Genomic DNA, 20,292 nt, shown 5'->3' with positions numbered 1-20,292 from the left:
TTAATTAAGAATATAAAGTTCATAAGGGGATTTGTAGATTATCTTTTGAAAATTAGCAACATTTAAGTTCAATATACAATACAGGCATGGCAATCAGTTAGCAATGCCCTGGAATACTTATTTCGCATAATAAATCTACCCATACTAAATAGTTTTTTTCTTTTAGGATTCACAAAATAAATTTAAGAATTCAGCGAGGTTACTATAAAGGTACCTATATTCTACTAAACGCGTAAAAAATTCATTATACTGATTTATTTACTTTAAGTAAAACGGTTTAACACTAATAACATTAATTCGTACATTACGTCATAACAATAAAAAAAATAAAAAATAATAATATTGAAAACATTGAATTCCAACATAATTTTCGTAGAAGCTGATAATTTCTACAAACGCTGTATGTATGTATACGAGTAATACAAGTTAAACAAATAAATGTTACTTCATTTCACATTTAGGACCGGTCCTTATATTCAATGTTTATATATTATCTGTATATTTAACTATTATATTAAATATATAACCTTATAGGTAAACATACTGTGATAGTCTGAAAATTAAAAAAAAGGTACATTAGAAAATATTAACCAATACCCATAGTTATGTAATTAGACAAGTGATAACTGCGTTAAAAACAACCGACTTCAAAGTTGCACTTGCAAAATTTACAAATACCTACAAACAAAAATGCTCATAAAATAAAAACTACTGGGCCTATCCGAATAAAATTTTTATGGGACCAATTCGACACCATCCCGCATCGAACAAAAAAGAATCACGTAAATCGGTTCAGAAACCTCGGAGAAATCGGTGTACATACATAAAAAAAAAAAAAAACATACCGGCCGAATTGATAACCTCCTCCTTTTTTTTGAAGTCGGTTAAAAAAATCATACAAAGGATATAAAATCTATTCTTATACTGTGTTTCATAGAATGTATTTTTTATCTATTAAAAGTAGGTACTATATGCAATATTTTGAGATTGCTTTTTGCCTTTGCTAAATCAACGGTATTAAAATGACGTCGACTCCAATGATATGTTCGCGATATGAGCATCTTTTTTCGAAACATACATCTCTATTACTAGAACAACGGATGATCAGACCTTTTGTTTTTTATAGACAAAGAGAAATGAGAACACACCGTCTGATTATAAGTATGACATATGACCCATAAGCATACATACTCTACAATTAGTTGTGAAAAAAACGAATTGACTACTAGCACAAAATGGTTTTTATACCTGAACTTGATTAAATTCATTATCAGATAGATATATTAAAAAAATTAACACCACATTACAATGAAAGCAATAATATGCGTTAAATTAAGTAGGACATCCCTACAGGAAGTCGTTTAAAAAAGCGGTAAACTCATAATCAATCAGTTTATGAATGTGATATAGAAACCAGCTAATAACGTCCTATTGAATCTATTATAGACCATTAATTGAATCTATTATAGACGAAAATTTTACGTCAATCTCAAAAAGTGTAACAAAAAAAAGCAAATATTTTTAGCTCTTTGATCATTAAAAATAGAGCAGGATCTTAAACGTGTGAATTTTATAAAAAAGGAAAAGAAATGATATTATGAAGACGCTTATAAAACTGTTCTTACCATGATTAAAATAAAACTGTATTTAGTAACAATTACAATAACAACTTCTTCAGTAGGTACCAAGTTCGATTAGTGACCGAATCCGAATTAAAGTAGGTACCTATATAATAGTCCAATTTCGCGAATATGAAAACTATTTTATAAGGCTGTGAGTCAATGCAAATTACAATACATATACGATAAATAATAATGACTGCAGTTCCATCTCTTTTCCTTAAAGCAGTAAACAAAATAATTATCTAATTACGTTACAAATAATATTTTTTCCTAATTAGAAAAGAAATAGAATAAATAAATAGTTAAAACTCTATTAATTTGGCTCTACCTCAAAATACCCAAACAATTAATAATAAGAAATATATAATTGAATACTATTTTTATAGTTATTTATTACCCAAATTAATAACGAATAAATATACAACTAATTAAAGTCAACAGGATAGTTAATCTGAACAAAAGAAGTCCTCCTTTTACTGATTATATTATAAAAATAAATCTAAGAGTTATTCCTTAAAAATGTCCAGAATATTTACCTACAAAATGATATAAAGGTACATACATATATAAAAAAATATTTTATATTAAAATAATTAATTTTTTTGCTATATTTTAGCAAGACGAAAATATTAAAAACATTTAAGTCGCCCTTAAATGAGTTCAATACTATTTTAAACCAACACCAATATGCATAAATCGATGCGCACTACTAGAAAGAAATATCGAAATCATTACTTCAAATTAAGAGTCCGAGTCCTTATTTACTTAGATACACCTAAAGATGCGCCGTTGCAAGCATAATATAAAGATGTACATGCCCCATGTAGAGGCCGAGTCAACGCGCCTAAACTCCCTAGCTATATAAACAGGCGCATTATCAAACCACCACCAATACATTGCCGGTCGTCACAGCGTCCGTACATACAGTCAATTTTTTTTTTCTAAATTTCTTTTTGTGCCAGTGCTTCTGGAAAGTTCATCTTGTTTATCACAGGATCCAATTTTATTAGGTAAGTCTCATTCCCGACGGACCCTTTTTCGTCCTTTCGTTTCAAGATAGTTTTGCCTAGTCCCTTCATTATTTTTTGTAAAAATTTACTTTTAAATATTTTATCTATTTGTTTTAAATATCTTATTTTTAAAGTTGTTTAACAATAACTGTAGATACCTATTAATTACTTTTTTTTAAAATTTTCCTGTAAATTCAAATTTTCGTGATCTATTCAAATATTTTTAATTCTTAACAATTCGAACATTAAAGGATTAAAATAAACTTAAAAAAATAATAATAGATAAACATAGGTATCATAAAAATTTAAATACATAACATAAGATCAATCTCGAACTAAATGGAACAGACAATAAAAAATGAAAAAGGAGTATTCACGCAAGGTTGGCTACACAATGCCCCGTCCTCCGCACAAAGCCGTCGGGATATAACAAAACACCCGCGCCCAGTTCCTGATGATGAGCAATTTGCACATACGCTTCAATGATTTTAAATCAAATAACCTTTCGATGCATAAAATGTCAAACATTCTACCTCGAATCTTTTCACGTATCTATTCAAATCTAATGGAATGCCATAAATCAAATAATTATATGCAACCATAACAGCGACATGGCCGTAAATATTGTGTAGCAACTTTTCCCAGCACAATCAAGGTTGAAACCATGCATACTTTAAGAGCTTCTTAACCTCAGTTAATTTATTTTGTTTGATAGATTTCAATAAGTATTTGCAAGATAAAGCAGACTCACATAATGCTCAGAGGAAGATTTCAAATGGCTAACGTCTACCATATTTGTACAATACATTCCCTTTAACCTTTCGAGTAGGTACTTGACTATGAACGGTAAAATTGAATGAATAATATTCCAATTCACTTTATAACCGCACGATTTACCTTACAATAACATTTAACTAATATATGCATAACTTGATAAGAAAAAGTTTCGTAATATCTAGATTAAATTTTTAACTTGCGAGAAATACGCAATTATTAACCGCAATTTACATAACTTTAAATTGACAGGTAAAACATTTGTAAACAAAGTACTTGGCGTACAATTCTAATTTAAAAATAATCTAATGAGATGAATAAAAAATAGTCTTTAGATTTAGATCTAATTAATTGACGCTAAATAATGAACTTGCAGAAATAACAGACCTTGTAGGAATAGACAACAGTTATTTGCGCAGAATTAATAGCATTCCACAATAGATTCGTTTAGTCTCGTAAGCTACTTTCAAAAGTATGCAAAATAACGAACAAGGCATTGCTACAATAATCATTCGGAATTGCAGGTTTATTCATAGTTAGGTCGTGGCCGGCCAGGGCCACCTGCACTCGCGTTATATCTTAAGTATTTATCTACCCTTCAAGGAACTATTATTTACTATAGATGCACATTGCATGCTGTATAATTTGCGTTCTTCTATGCGTATTAGGCACAAGAACATGCGCATCCAATTTTACCATGACTAATGTTTACTTGTAAAAATAACTATAAATCTTTGATTCGTTATCTTAGCACAATAGCTATATACATGATTGACTATTTGTTAATATTTTTATACAAATCCAACCAATAATTGAAATTAATATTTTCGGACAAACTATAAGTCCCTTATAGTAAAAGTAAAATTTAAGTGCTTTATAAATATGTATTAGATATCCTATCATCTGAACACCAACTTTAATACGAACAAGTCTTGTATTATTTAATCCTATAAACAATAAATACCCCTTGACCAGTCCAGACGCGGTTAAAAACGTAATTAACGTCTCACTTTAGTACTAAATGACCCTGCAATCTGTGTGGAGCGAAACAAAACTTCGATAAAAACAGTGCGCCAATCAAGCCTACCGCGTCTCACACACGCGTGATGGGAACCAAGACTAATCGTTTTCATGACTCAACTCCACAACGGCTAATTAAAATTGAAAAAAAAGTAGAAAACACTGATAATTACCCTTCAATCAAAAGCTTAAACAAAAGGTACCTAAACTGATGATTTTAAATCAATGCCTAATTTCTATCCATGTAACATATTCTAAAACTTCAGTAATATGGTCCTGTGGTCATATTCTAAAGATCTGCCCTAACAAGAAAAGTAATTCAGAAGCAAGAATAAATAATATTATTTTAAAATTCTTAGTGACTCAAATGCAAGCACGTTTATGGTCACGAGTTTAGAACCAAGATCACGGTCATGATGTGTTTTAAATTGCACAGTCGTGGTCAAATCTTTCCCGCATATAAACTAGATGTGACGTTTATAACCAACCTGTCCAATGTATGACGCATGCGCAAAATTCGTGCGCATTACCTATATTTTATTATTAAATATAGCGTAGATTTTACTTTATTTCCATATAATATATAATTGTATTTTACTCTGTTTTCAACAACAAAAATTGCATAACTGAGATAAACAACGTGACTCTGTTTCGATTAACATTGACATTGTTGCAACTATTTGCCTACATGCAGTTGGTCATTATTTCATGAAATCAATATTTCCGTTCGTGCCAGCCACCGGCTTATGCACAAGAGGTAAATTAGATCCGACACTAGAAGCTCCGCAAGGTTACTTGCCGCCTCAATTATCCAACATAATGATAACAATTTTCACGGATCATGGATATTTAGTGAAGCTAAAAACAATAGCTTCAATTCTTCAAAGGAGTATTTTTACCGGACACGGACAAGCAAGGTTAACGTGTCATAAAAATACAGGTCGTTAGAGCTGAAACAAATTTAATAATTGCCATCAAGTTATATCTACGTAAGAGTTTTCAAATAGAGTTTTAATAGTTTTATTTAAATGTAATACTGAATGTATTATTTGTCAATTTTGTAAGCTGAACAAAGTTTTCAGACCGTAGAGGCTCCATGACCTTTTGTATTATGTACAAAATTACATGATCACACTTATTGCATGAAAAATCAATCGATTCATTGCTTGATTTCATTTTATTTCATAACGGACGAAACGTGTATATTGATGTAAATAACGCACTATTGAGAATTTTCTAATATAATGTTTTTATACATAAGTACCAATTCAATATAAAGATTATGATTCGACAAAAGAAACCAACTAAAAAGGAAACATAAAATCAATAATGTGAGGCAATTTTAAATAGGATATTAAAACTGTAGATGCAGAGAAAACAATTGTAAGTTATTCAGTAAATATTTGAGTTTCAATAAACTCATTGATATATTCCGCACATCAACTTTACCTTTTGCAACATCTCATTGCATAAAACCTTTTCAATCTGTTGAACTTAAATGACTTTGATATAATAATAAACGATCTTCAGAAGCAGTAGTATATTACATAAGCCCACGGCTGGAAAAAATGGGCACATTTGTTGACATTTCACACTTGCTCAACCGGTCCGTTATTTAGCCTCCGAAAGCTCATCCGCTGGCATTGACCTAAGGCTTAGCTAGACCAACATTTACTTTACGATGTACCGTTAACACTTCCTATCGATAATCGTCTGGATAGCGTTATTCATAATTCTGGTAGATTTTATATTACATTAACGTGATCGCATTTAAGATTTCATTTTAATTATAGGCCAGCTTCGGGCCACAATTCCTACTGGTGGTAAGTATCGTTTGTGGTGACCCCGTGCTAGTTGTCCATTGTACATAATATTTATTGTATCGCTGGTCTTTATGTAGCTAGTTGTGGTTGTTCAATGTTGTCAATTTGAATGAGATGAAAATGTCTGTTTTAAAAAATGTTGTTATATTTATAAGGAGCTGACTTGAGAAAAGCCGATATTTAAAAATTGGTTCTACGAAAACGATGTCTCGGGTGAATTTAAAGAACAAGTTAATTGGGTTTTCTTAACCCTTTTCAAGCGAAAAATTATAGCAAAAAAGCTTGGACTAGCCTTTGTAAGATATTCTTTAATCGCCAGGCTCCCTTTCATCAAAGCTTTCCTTATATTTAGCTACTCCGCTTTGTCAACCCACACTATTTGATTACCCTCCTTTGTTACTTGAGCAATGCAAAAATAACATAGTTCATAAAGAAAAGGAACAGTTAATATATATTATCCAAGCAGTAGATAATAAAATGAGTGTTTCATTTATTCTTTACATTATTTTTTTACTAAAAACTGACAACAATAAATGTTGTATAATTAATGGCGTTTATTTGCTACTAAAGCTTCAATTGTCGATTTTAATGTTTTGGCTATTTCTAATAGAGTAGTTCTAATTTTCCATCGCAGTATCGTCTTGAAAATAAAAACCGTATGTGAAGCAATAAAAATCGATTAGTTACGAACGAAGTATAAATCTAGCCATCGGTTAGCCATATTTCCACCGTCATTAATACAAATTAGAAAAACTGTTATAAGTTCTTTATTATGCAGAGTTTCAAGATCCCTACCAATATGTTACAAAACAACTAATGGTCTATATGTGGAACAGTATATATTCCCCTATCTGAGCGAGAAGTTTTCCCGTTGTCATTGATTTATCCGAATGAGATAATAGGATCGATCCTCGGTCCCAATGCAGCGACAATGAACCGTGGGTCGAACGTTGCACAATCGGCTCTTGAATAACGGGTTTCGAAATGTAACAAGCTCTTCACATCGACGTTACAATATAACATTGTAGGTCCAGTTTATATCGCTCGGAATACCCCACGAAAGTAATTATAGCTTATAAGGACGCGACCTGCTTGCTTGCATCGAAAATTGGCATCATTATAAAACATTAACGGCACATTGGCCTTAGTTTTTTCCATTTGAGCAATTTGATGAGATGTATTAGAAATTATAATTCAAATGCGATATTACTGCCTCATAATTGGTTCATATCTATAATCGCATTCAATTTTGGAGAAGATAACTCAAATGTTTGCATAAATGATATTCAAGGGGCGAACCGGCCAGCCGTTTATGCATTGAAAATGTAAATTGTGAAAAAAAATCAATGTCTGGGTCAATCTAGACGGTCGCGCCTTAAAACTTAGGTATACATTCTCTGTACGCGCAGAAAACGTGCGAATTTTAATGGCACATCGCAATTTAATGTAAGTTATTCAGTGATGAATGGCTGTGTATATCGGAATAATGATGCAAGAGTCGTGTCCCTGCATCTCCTGTGTACTCGTCAAAGAATTACAATAAATTTCCCAAGCTTTAAGCTTACGATATTCGATAAGCCGACATGTTTAGCGTAATAAAATGCAAGAAGCATAATAATTACTATATCTTCTGATCGGGCTTTGCGTGAGTAATGTAAAAAATAAAGCTTCTTATTGTCAAATGGATTAATATTGTAATTTATTCTTGGAAACAAATGACGAATACCAATTTAAAATGCTTTGCAACGAGTCTACTACGATGATATGCGTATATCCTGTGTTGCATTGAGTTGATGATAATCCATGGGAACTGCGCCGTACTTTTTGCGTTGTTCGTGGTAAATGCACGGTAAAAAGTTTATAATAATAAAATTGTCATTACGTGCTTCACGTGTATGATTCCTTGATATGACATGGACGTCGGAGCTTACCGGTGACATGATAAATACTTAATTGAGCTATCAGATAGTCACGACCTAGAGTCACTGATGGTTGAGATAACTTACCGTGATGGAGACATCGAATTATCCTTATTAATATAATAATATGTAATAGACGCAACCGATGCTAATTCATGCGGTAGCATACGCATCACAATTGAATTGTGACTCTTTTATTATTTTAATAAGGTCATATGTATGTATTAGCATCCGTCGGTTTCGCAAAAGTATTAAATGATGGAATACTATTGATATTATAATTACATTAGCCGCAAGGCCTTGTAGCTGACGAAACCTTATAAGGCTTACGGGGACCGCAGTGTTGTAATGTTAATCTATTGAATATACACGAGTACCGTGTCTCATAATGGCAACAAAAACGTGTCATCGTTTTAAAATATTTAATAACCACGTCGAATCGTAAAATTAATCCTGAAAAGAAGATTTCGCGTCGCTCGTATAGAATTACAAGCATACTCGATTTCGTAATAATCGCAAAGAGACAAATCCTACAAGGCCTACAAAATCAGGTTATCAAATGGAAAGCCTATTCAGAAACCATTCAAACACGTTCAGACCTAGTTAAATTGCATTAATATCGTGACAATAGCAAACTGCAGGGCAAAAAGCGGAGGTAATGTGAAGAAAACCTAACTATAGATTACAGTTATAAATAGAGCAAGACCTAAAAGATAATTTCGTTTGTGTCAAAGGTTACATAATTATAAACAGCAGGGGGTGTCACGTGCTAAGTCATGCAAACTCGACCAGTGGGATCGCCGGCATATTTTTTTGATTGGCGCAATGAACAGCATGCGCCAATCAAATCGGATTCAATTGGAAGATTGCTCAAATGTGTGGGAAGATTACTTGCCTTGTCCAGACCACGCCGAGGATATCCTTCCAAAAAATTACTCACAAACAAATAACTCATACGTTCCGAATAGAATACATTTAGTCGTATTGAAAGCCAGTGCATTATAAATCAAAATCAAAGAGAGGATCGAGATATTTCATCGTGGTAGAGGCAATGGCCGCTGCGTTGGATACGAAACTCGTTTTGCAAACTTGATGAATGCTTTTATTATTTTTTTCTGTTCTATTGGATATTTAAATAAAATATTACGTACCTAGGTACTCTACTTCGTTATTTTTTATATATACGATAATTAACGTTCTTTCAAAGGACTAAGTTAGAAAAACATTATTTCATCTTTAACAATAGCTGGGAGAATGGGAAAAACTGGAATTATCATTAAGAAATGAAACTTAACCTTTAGATACTATACTAGCTAGCTCGAAAAAAAGACTATGCCATCGTATGCATAATGACAAAACTCGAATTCATAAAAGACAAAAAAGATTCAGTTAAGAACGAGTCAAGCGAGTAATTACGACAACCCAGTAAGAAAACAGTTATGAAACATATTACGTATTGAACTTGAAACGCAATAAATCAGAATATAATTTTATTCTGTACGGTTTATTTACCAAATATTGTTTAATTGCGTACATAACTGTTCTATGTTGACACGAAGTTTCAATATAAATATTGCATTCGTTGTAGCATTATGGCGGCTGCAAGCTAAAGTATTGATTTAAAGGTGTAAGCAATACGTATGTATACATCGAAAGAGGTTTGAATGGAATACAGTACACAAACACAACCTTTGACGTCAGTTGGAAATAGCCAGAATCGATTAAATTAAGCATCTTAAGTTAGTGCTACCAGTGAATCATTCATACGATAGCATCTCTGCATTCGGCTTGCCGATTCCATACAATGAGTCGATTAAAATTCACATAATGTACCTTGGACGTCTCGCCGGATCATCCATATTACAAACGCGCGTTTCGCATCCTGCCTAGCACGCGCTAGGAACTGTCCACAATGAAAGCTTCGCGTCCATTCATCTATACACGTCTAGAAACATCCACGTATTTGACCAACGTTTGCCTGCATAATGACTTATTTTAAACTATTGGCATTTTATAAAGAACCTATGTCCTTCACGAACGAAAGCTATTAGAGATTTATTCGTAGCTCCATTTTTTTAAAATTGTTTAACGTGAAATGCATTATGTTCAACCGAAAAATTTGCAGTAATCGCTAATTTGCAGTAGCATAATAATGTTCGCTATAATATAAGCATACTATAGCGATTATTTGCCTGGTCATTAAAAAAAGCTTAAAAAGAAAAAGTTGGAGCTAAAAATAAGCGACATGCCTGTTAACTATCATTATTTTCAAACGTCTATACATGTAAAGAGGGACTAGAGCAGGTTTACGCTATAATTACCACGTTGAAGGATGTTACGATCTATTTGTGGAGTGGCGCCAGACTACATTCCAACAGGACCTGGGATATCCAGTTAGCGCTTTACTATATACAGTTTAAAAATAACTTCTTCGCTTCTAAGGCATTAAGAGCTTTGAACATAGACTTATTTAGATTCGGAACGATATAAGTATTATTTTACCAGAGTAGATATTAAAAGTTGAACTTAAAACTTTCCAAAGCTATCTGATTACCCACTTTCACAAATAGCCGACATCCTGCTCATACATGTCAACTTTTAATTCAATTGAACTAGACGATAGGCACTCGCCCCCAGCATGTCGGGCCCTTATATTATCCAACCTTAATTGAAAAATTGCGATGAACGTTAAGCTCGGAGGCGGCGCGTAACATTGGCCTTACCGCACTCACGATTCATATACGTGCGTTCAAATTTAAAACATCGTCATAGTTGTAATAAATACCTAACAATTTCAATATTTTTTTCAGGATGAAGGTGCTGATTGTTTGTCTGGCCTTAGTGGCTGTGAGCCTCGCCATGCCCGTCGCAGAAGATAAGCCAGATGTGCCTGTCGCACCAGTTGCTGCAGCGGAAATAAAGAGCGGGGAAGAAAAAGTTCAGAACGATGCACAGCCAGCGGTTCCAGAAGCAAAAAAAGAAGAGCCAGTACCTGAAGAAAAAGAAGCAAGCGCACCTATTGACGCAGAAGCCAAGAGCGCACCTTCTCCCATTGAAGCCGCTGTAGATTCCAAACCTGCAAAAGAGGACGATAAAGAATCTAAGAAAGAGGAAATTCCACAGGTAAAATCAGAAGAACCAGCTAAAGACGCCGCCCCTTCAGAAGAAAAACCACAACAAAAAAGTGAAAGCCCTGAAGCCGAATCCAAACCAGAGTCCAAACCTGAAGAATCACAAGCAAAAGTAGAAGAAGTTGCACCAGCCGTTAAATCTGTGAGTGTTGATGAAGCAATTGACGTTGTTAGCGCAATTAAAAACCCAGCTGCAGTAGCTGATGATGTTGTTGACCTGGCCGCAATCAACCCTATTTCTGAAAGTCAGCCTGCCGTCTCTACCAAGTCAGCGGAGCCTGAAGAGAAAAAAGATGAAGCACCAGAATCTGAAGTCGCTGCTAAAAGTGAAAACGTCGATGAAGCCAAACCTGTTGAACAGAAAGCTGAAGAGAAGAAAGAAGAGCCTGCTGCAAAATCACCCGTTCCTGAAGCACCAGTTGAACCCAAATCTGGCGACGCTGGAGTAGCCGCTGATTCGCCACGCGTAGTTCGTGATGCTGTGGACGAAAAACCAACAAGCGCCGATGCTGCCAAGGAGGAAACAAAATCTGCTGATGTTGCCAACGCCGAAGATAAGCAAGCTGAGATACCTGCGATTTCTGTCAAATCTGCCGAATCCAGTGAAGAATCAAAGGAAAAGGAGGAAAAAGTTGAAGACAAAAAAGACGACGCACCAAAGGAAAAAGCAGCACCCATTGAACCTGCACAGCCAAAAGAAGAAAGCGAGAAAAAACCCGAATTGAAAGAAACTGCTCTCCCTTTAAATGCCTCTACTAAAGACAGTTCTGAGGAAAGCTCAGAAAGTTCTGAAACTAGCAAAGACTCGTCAGAGGTTAGCGCTGAAAAAACTGAAAAGTCGAGCGCTCCTACCTCCTCTTAGATAAGCAAAACTCCAGAGGCGGTAGGCGTGTGTCGACAGAAATTCCCTCGACACGCGCCCTCCGCCAGCAAGAGGCAAATTGCCCTATGCAGTGCGTTTGTGATGGGTTCCCGTTTCCGCCGGCTACGATCGGAAAAACGCGTGAATGTCAGACTAGTTAGAGACTTATTTAAATAGTAGAAACTGAAGAACTACCTAAGTTGTAATTATTTTCAAATAAATTATCGAATTTCCGGTACTATAAGTAATAAATAAATACGTTTTTTACATAATGTTTTATTTGATACCCTAAAATAAACTTCAAACATTTTTTAATATGTGAATTTAATTAATTAAAATATGTAGTATAAAAGTTAATCAAATAAAGAAAAGCAAATTGAAGCACAATAATAATTATGTATCATACTATAGATAGGTATAGTCAATTATCTTCACTATAAAGTATTTAGGTAATACCTATTTCGTTAAAGAAAAAAATCATTCACATTAAATGTTACTTTTCATCATATAAGATCTTCGTCTAACGGTGCATTTACATCTTACGAACATAGAGCTAGAGCAAGAGCATTCTTTCGTGATGTTTTAGTGTAGTTAGAGAAAACTCGTATTCAGTGTTATACAGTATTAGAACATTGCATAGAATATTTTCAAACGCTCTAATAACAACGAACGAATGCTCTACGGCTGTTTACACTAAAATAATTTGACATAGCGGGGTTGAGCATTCGCTCGTTTGATCTAAATTCACCGTAATATAATTTGAGTTACGCAAAAGACAATGAATTTAAAATTTTATACGAAAACACTAGCCGTATCTTGTATGTCCACTGATTGGGGATATAATATTTGTAAAAAAACATGATAATGATATTAACAAGTATATAGTAGCCAATAGCCATTCCAACTTGATGTAAAATAAATATGGCTCTTTGTTGAGTTATAGCATGGACCCAATAAATATATAGCTAGGAAGGCGTATGATTAGGCGTATGTAAGGCGTACGTTTGTTACTTTTTTCTACTCATTTACGCGAAATCGACTGAACAGATTTTGATGATACTTTGCAGTGATGTACCTTATTTACAAGAAGTACATAAAATAAGGCTATTTACCTATAGAAATTTATACTGATTATTTACGAGGCGCCCATCAATTCTTGGCGAAAATCTCAATTATCTCCGATAAGTTAAGTATAAGCTATAGATTTATAAACATTGAAGAACTATATAAACAACAAGATTCATAATCGTCTATGTAGTAAAAAAAATATACGTCAGCGTTGTATAAGCAGTGTTGATTTAGTGGAGGAGCCACACACCCACACTAGGATTCCCTGTGTCGTGGTAACAAGTTTCTTCCAGTGGTACATTTAACTCCTTAGGTTAAAAAATTATGGCCTAACTATCTATTGATACCGCTCGTTAGGAAATTCCATCTACTACACGCGTAGGCAGTTTTATTTCTGACAATTTTGTTGTTAATTTTACGTGAACGTTTAAGCATCGTAGCATAGCTTAAGACAATTTAATTATAAACGTATAAACAAATTGTACTCACTTCTCCTGTCAGCATTCTACAAGTCAGCACGCCAAGCGACCACCAATCCACAGCATGGCCATATGGTTCCCTTTGCAGGATCTCAGGAGCTGATAACAAAGGAAAAAAAATTAGTAATAAAATGCCTTCGAGTTTTATGAAAAATTATAGTAATTACCACTTTCATACTTCTGATAGAAGCAAAATTAAGACTTTTTAATTAATAATAGGATAAAGGGACTATTAAAAAGCATTAAATACTAACCTAACTACTATACGTATAGTTCAATTTAACAGACAGGATTTCTTTGAACTATGAATATAATATAATAAGAAAACGGTAACTTTGAATAAGCTAATACGTAAACAGACATTTTTTCATTAACACTTATGAATTTATAAATTCATTGTATGAGTAAAAATAGGGCTAATAATAGTTAACCGTTTTAATACTCCTTTTATATTAAAGCAAAGAACATATCTCATTCACACTTCTTGTGCTCTACGCAACATGCATTCCTCCATTCACACAAATTACTTAATTATAAACTATATAATATAATGATTTATATATTTACGTTCATGGTAGGAAATTTCTTGCTGCAGTTGAGCACACGAAGTCATTTGGTGTCTTCAGTTCACATGTCACAAATATATTTAAGTTTTCATGCGATATTTAAACTTATAACAAAGACGCAAACTTCAATTCCTCTGTGCAATACATTAAATATAAAATATTAATTAATTAAATGTAAAATAATTTGTTATGAATATCCTAATACGCAGTGGACTTCGTACTTCTGGTATTATAGCTTTCTCTAACACGCTGATACGTTAAGAATTATTTTCGTAAATATATGTAGAGATAAGTCAGAGAAGACCCAATTTTAACGACAGACTGATCATTGCTATTTAAATAACAAGTTGACAATAATGGTTCAACATTTGTATGATATAGTTAGTAGTGATTGGTTTAGTATTCACATACCGTTTCTCTAACAATAGAAGGAATAAAGTAATTGTTTTCTATTCTATAATATTTCTGGTATCAGATTAGAACAAACAATACCTAGATGGCTAGTTTCTCGGATAAAAAATAATTCTGGATATCTCAATAATAAACTTATTGCTCCTTCCGAGTTCCAAATTAATTGCATTTCAAGAAATGCAACATTAAATTGGGGTAGAAAAAGGTTTTATTATCATATAAATAAAATACTTCCATAATACTTCATCATTTATTCACATATTTATATTATAAATTATCACAAGACTAATGTTCCTGCTTTTGAACTGATACATCACAACATATACTATCTCATACCACATACATACAAATATATAACAGCCATACATAATAAGTCATAACATCTTTAAGTAAGGCCATAGCTAGGTGCTCCTATATACAACGTGCGACGTAAACATTTAAACGAGGCACACGATTAAGGTATCTTTAGAATAAAATATATTGTCTCACCACCAAATTCAATTTGAATTAAGTTTTAAAACATTCGATACTAAGGTACTCACTGATATGAATTTATATTAATGTTCCATTTCTTTCTTACTCCAAGCTTTATCACACACAAGCAATTTTAGGTCGTTATTATTGTTCATTCGTTTATTAATTTTAAACCTGCAATAACGTCCCAAGCATATTTATGAAATTTATTTTCGATGTTACACACTATCAAAAGAAGTCAAAAAGGGTCTACCTAATATAAAATGGAGTAAAAAAGCAATAGAAGCGACAAACCAATTGCAATGGTCGAATTATCATCGCAAGGTACAGCCTTCTCTTTGGTGATAATTAGTCAATAAAATATAATAGACGTATAGGAAAACTATGATTCAATCGAGATGCGAATAAACTACAGCTAGTTACAAAATGAGGTAGGAAAGTAAATAATTATAAGTTCATGGATGGATTCATTGTACATGGAAACATCGAGGGGATTTGAGGAGCATGCGCCGTATTTTTAACCCATTGAGCCCCAAGCGGCCCAATTGGTCCCAGACACAATAGATTTACTATTGTGTCTGTGGTTCCGTGGCCTGAGTTATTAAGATAAAACTGATTAACGGAAACAATTATTCTTTGTATGTATGTCAAGTTGGAATAAAACTTTTTGGTTATAACTATAGTGCGTCAGTAACTAAAATAATAAGTTATTTCTAAGATATTCTTTTCCCCAGACACCTTAATCAAAAATGTCTGATACTCCACGTCATAGGTAAAACCGTTTTATGTTAAATTTTTAAATGGACAAACATTGAATGAAATAGTAGTAAGTATTATTTTTAATTCATCAACATAATTGTGTTAGCTAGCTAGAAAAATAGAATTAAGCCTATGGATTTTGTTACGAGTAGAAAATAAAGACTAAGATTAGCTAGACATTTATATCTAACATTACGACAAAATTTCACTGTTTCGGAACACACAATCATTTTTTTTTATTTTTATCTTTTTTCTACACTAACATACTATCCATGCACCATCTTAAATTAAATTATTTTCAAATTATCCAAGTATATATATCACACTGATTTAAAATAAAATATTCTAGTATTAATAATTCGAAATTCTACAATTTACAATACACTAAGCAGAATGTTAGTATCATAAAGCTCTCAAATTTCCAACCATACGAAGAATAATTTGAATGAGAAAATCTTTACATTAATATATTAAAATATAAATATTTACATTTATGTACACATTTTTAAAATGTAATTGTAGGCTTTTCATTAAATTTAATTCTATACTACATTTATAAAATGAAAATAGCCCTTCTAATTATACAATTCGAATCGCAAGGGCCTCTAGCATAATAACAAAGTTATTAGAATAATAAATTGTTATTCAACGTCTATACTACATCACACTGTGTTACATTACACTCGAATCCTGAAGGATCCTCTAATATACTCTTAATAACGATTAAAGGCTCTAATGTGTATTCAAATGAAGTATAAGTCGATTTTAAAATTAATACCTGTATGTACATTATTAGTATTACGTTTACATCTAAAATTACATGTCGTCAATCATGGCTTAATTTACTTCGCATATAAACTTATTTAAAGTAAATGAGACAGTCGAATATAAACACAAGTGGACACTTCAACCAGCTTTCACAGTTACGTGACTATTGCTTGATTAAGCCTAAACACAACAAAAACACATACGTCTACCGAATTAAAATAAAACACGTCAATTGTCAAACAAATTATAACACGAAACTAAAGGACAAGTTAAAAATAAATAATTTAATAAACTTGCATTTTAATTGTAATGACTAAGTACATTTACAATAATATAAATAAAATATAGCAATATTTCACAGATATAGCTTTATTACCTAAAAACCTTATTAACAATTTTTGACGAAAACAATTGCACGTTCAAGAATAAATTCTTCACAAAATAATATAGGATTTAATTTTTTCATAGTCCAAAATTTCGTTTCACACGGTAGTCATAAATCGATTACGCCTTATATCGATATATCACAAAAATCGAGTGAATAATCGAAGATTTCTATTTCTCAAGTAGAGAGCGAGGTCTCGTCTTTATTAATAACAATTGCACGAACAAATTTAGAATGTACTTAAACAAATGTGACTAAATCTAAGCGTTTGAACAGCATCGATCAACAATACAATGGCAATGAGACGAACAGCGTCGTTCGTGCAATCGCGAATAATTGGACGCAGCCACACCACGTTATCGACGATCACAAAGACAACGTATCTCTAATAAGTTTACGAACTGTGTTGCCAACCGTGTTAGATTCAGTTTCGGGCAATTTATATTTAATCGCGAATAGATACGGCTGGATATCCGGGTAGGAAGTATCGAAGATGAGATCGGCGTCTGACCGGTTGGGCATCTTGGGCACGTATTCGTGTCGGTTAATTATTTCAGTAATAAAAACGATTTGATCCTGGAGCATTTCGACGACGCTTTCGTGTTTGCTGTGCATATCTTGGTCGTTGCCGGACTCCGTGAGTTCGCAACTGACCCGCCATATCTCCCAGGGGACCGGCACGTACGTGGGTAAGAACCACCTCGTTCGATGTTTCTGGAAGAATTCGAGGCTGATCTCGCCTTTGGCCGGGGACGGTCGGCCGTCCAACGTGCGGAGGAGCTTAGAGAATATGGAGATCTCTCTCTTAATTCTGCGCACTAGGGTTTCGGACGCGCAGCAAACGTACGTGAAGTCGATGAAGTCGCAATCGACGTCCACATAGTTGACGGTCCGTATGGAGTAGCTCTCCTCGTTGTTGTAAGTGAATTTCCCGCTCGAGCGGTGGAAGAGAACCGTGTGGAATATGCTAGCGACCACTTCGTCCACTTGGCTACCGTCCATGGCGATTTCGAAGTTGAAATCGCGGGCGTTCATCTTGCCGGCGTCAGTGGCGAGCCGCGCGCATACTACTCGCTCCTACTGACATAATCACTTAAATGTGCCGGTTTACAAGAGAGTAGAGTGAAGAGAGTGTTCGCGGACCGAGGAAGCCGTGTATTGAGCCATTTCAATTTAACAGAGCACGAATCAAATCCCACACTGCAATGGAAAATGATCGTTTTAGTTGCGCTCTATAAGATGTAATATGTATGTCTATTGTGTTTAAATCACGTTTTAGGGATATTCTTTTTTTACAAAAAAATGCATTTTGCGCTAAAGAAATAGTGTTTCTCGACAGTATAACAAATTGTTGCTGGACAATATAACAAGAAAAGATATATCTCATACTATCTACCTAAATTTTGCATTGAACAAATATAACACACCCAACCAAATTTAGACCCCGATCCTATAATATGTAGGCAAAACGCCAATCATATGATCTTTAATCACAATTTGAAACAAAATAAATCAAGAATCAACTCACCCATATATTTAAGTGTGCCACAGAGCGTAGTCGTCCGCGACCTGACCGACAACCACTTAGACAAGCCAAAGTCTATCAACTTAATGTTATAATCTTCATCCAATAAAATGTTCTCTGGCTTTAAATCTCGATATATTATGCCCGCATTATGTAAAAAATCTGTAATTACAATTATCATGTTAATAAGTGCTTATGTTGTTAGTAATTGGATGATTATTATATGGTAATCAATAATAGATTTCTTTGTTTACATAATGATTCAATATTTTAATATAGTTTTTTAAAATATCTGTATCAGAAATATAAGTAGACCAATTCTGGAACTAAATAGTGTGTCGAAATTAATGAATAAATGTTAATGTTTAAAACGCGACTTATTCGATATATTTCTTAACAAATAACCGCGAGTTGTCTTAATTTTTTTGAAGGTTCTTTTTTTGTTTCTCTATATTTTGTATGTATATTTATAGCTATGACTCAGTACCTGAGACATAGCTATAAATATACTTAAAATCATTATATATGCCGGAAATCACCCAAAGGGGCATGAAGTACATGAAAAAAGGCCATTAATATTAAAATATCGGGATAACAAATACAAGGAAGGCGCAGTATGCCAAATTAGGTCAATGTAATCAAGATTATGTAATTTGAAACAGTCACACATTTAAGTACGAAAATAGTCACGGCGTACGCTTTTTTATAATCTGAAATAATGATTGTACAGATGTACAACCTGCATTTTTAATATATGCAATTATCCTGGTTTTGTTTGATTTGAACATGGATGAAAATAAACATATAGGTGTAAATATGTACAATATCTCAAAATAAGATAAAAAGTGAAGTCCCATGTCCCCAAGTGGGGTAAGGGGCAGATCCTTTTCTTTAGGGACAAGCAGGTGATCAGCCTTCTGTGTCCTGCCAGACCGAGATGAAAATAAGATAGAGCAGAATAATTAATTAATTAGTCTTTTAGATTTATAAACATTAATGAATCATTTATTTCCTTTAAGTCCAAGAACAAATCTAAGAAAAACATATTTTACAAACCTAAAGCTATGGCAATTTCTGCAACAAAAACTTTAACAATATCCTCCGGTAACTTTCCACACTTATCTAGTAAAGCTAGCAGCTCTCCGCCGGGAATGTATTCTGAAACTAAAAAAGAGAAAATAAATAAATGCTATGCAAACATTTAGAAACACCCAGAAACTCGATAAAGACAGAATCGTCAAATGAGGAACCATTTCCTTTTTTCAATGAAACATGATCGGACTTTAAATGTGTAATCAGTTAACTTTATATTGAAATCATTGTTTAATGAAATATTACATTAGTAAAATTATTGTTGCAAATAACTTATTTCGTTGTATGTACATATTATATCAGCATGATAGGATATAATGCTATGTGGGTACAAAAAACAAAAGCAATAATTTTTAAAATTTGATACAGCCAATACTTCACAGTTCATTGACTAGAATACCTTAGGTACTCATAAGACAGTCTTGTTTACCTATCAAAATTTTGTACAACTGATTAAACAATTTATAAATGTACGCAAACATAGTAGGTATAATAACTCACCCATTTAATTCTATGATATGAAATTAAATTATGATAAAGAAATATAAAACTTAAAAATTACTATTTGATTGCACGGCCATAAAATATATTATTTACATTAAAA

General features: G+C 33.2%; 3 protein-coding genes across 4 annotated transcripts in view; 1 reads left to right on the top strand and 2 right to left on the bottom strand.

Moving 5' to 3' along the window:
• The window catches only part of LOC123696347 (serine/threonine-protein kinase S6KL), a 42,640-nt gene that overhangs the window by 17,960 nt on the left and 4,388 nt on the right, over positions 1-20,292 (bottom strand). Inside the window, exons 5-7 of the mRNA XM_045642468.1 lie at positions 19,653-19,760; positions 18,600-18,758; positions 13,719-13,807 (exon numbers count right to left, since the gene is read on the bottom strand). Coding sequence (XP_045498424.1) covers positions 13,719-13,807; positions 18,600-18,758; positions 19,653-19,760 — 356 coding nt within the window. The remainder of the gene's footprint in view (positions 1-13,718; positions 13,808-18,599; positions 18,759-19,652; positions 19,761-20,292) is intronic.
• On the top strand, positions 2,472-12,428 carry LOC123696349 (neurofilament heavy polypeptide). Of its 2 annotated transcripts, XM_045642472.1 has the most exons (3): positions 2,505-2,632; positions 6,220-6,249; positions 10,979-12,428. In XM_045642472.1, exon 3 carries the CDS (start codon positions 10,980-10,982, stop codon positions 12,159-12,161), a length of 1,182 nt encoding a protein of 393 aa, XP_045498428.1. In that variant the 5' UTR covers positions 2,505-2,632; positions 6,220-6,249; position 10,979; the 3' UTR covers positions 12,162-12,428. The 2 variants fall into 2 exon arrangements, with proteins under 2 accessions (XP_045498427.1, XP_045498428.1); XM_045642471.1 differs by lacking the exon at positions 6,220-6,249 and having other exon boundaries at positions 2,472-2,632.
• On the bottom strand, positions 14,922-18,244 carry LOC123696353 (autophagy-related protein 101). The gene has a single exon (XM_045642479.1). The coding sequence runs from the start codon at positions 18,104-18,106 to the stop codon at positions 17,438-17,440; it is 669 nt and encodes a 222-aa protein (XP_045498435.1). The 5' UTR covers positions 18,107-18,244; the 3' UTR covers positions 14,922-17,437.

Source organism: Colias croceus, chromosome 12, assembly GCF_905220415.1.
Source record: "Colias croceus chromosome 12, ilColCroc2.1".
In the NCBI taxonomy this organism is placed as follows: Eukaryota; Metazoa; Arthropoda; class Insecta; order Lepidoptera; family Pieridae; genus Colias; species Colias croceus.
This window is presented reverse-complemented; position numbering and strand designations above follow the sequence as displayed.

Bases quoted from the DNA above. Each gene is read 5' to 3' on its own strand.
- LOC123696349 (XM_045642471.1), top strand. From the start codon at position 10,980: ATGAAGGTGCTGATTGTTTGTCTGGCCTTAGTGGCTGTGAGCCTCGCC.
- LOC123696353 (XM_045642479.1), bottom strand. From the start codon at position 18,106: ATGAACGCCCGCGATTTCAACTTCGAAATCGCCATGGACGGTAGCCAA.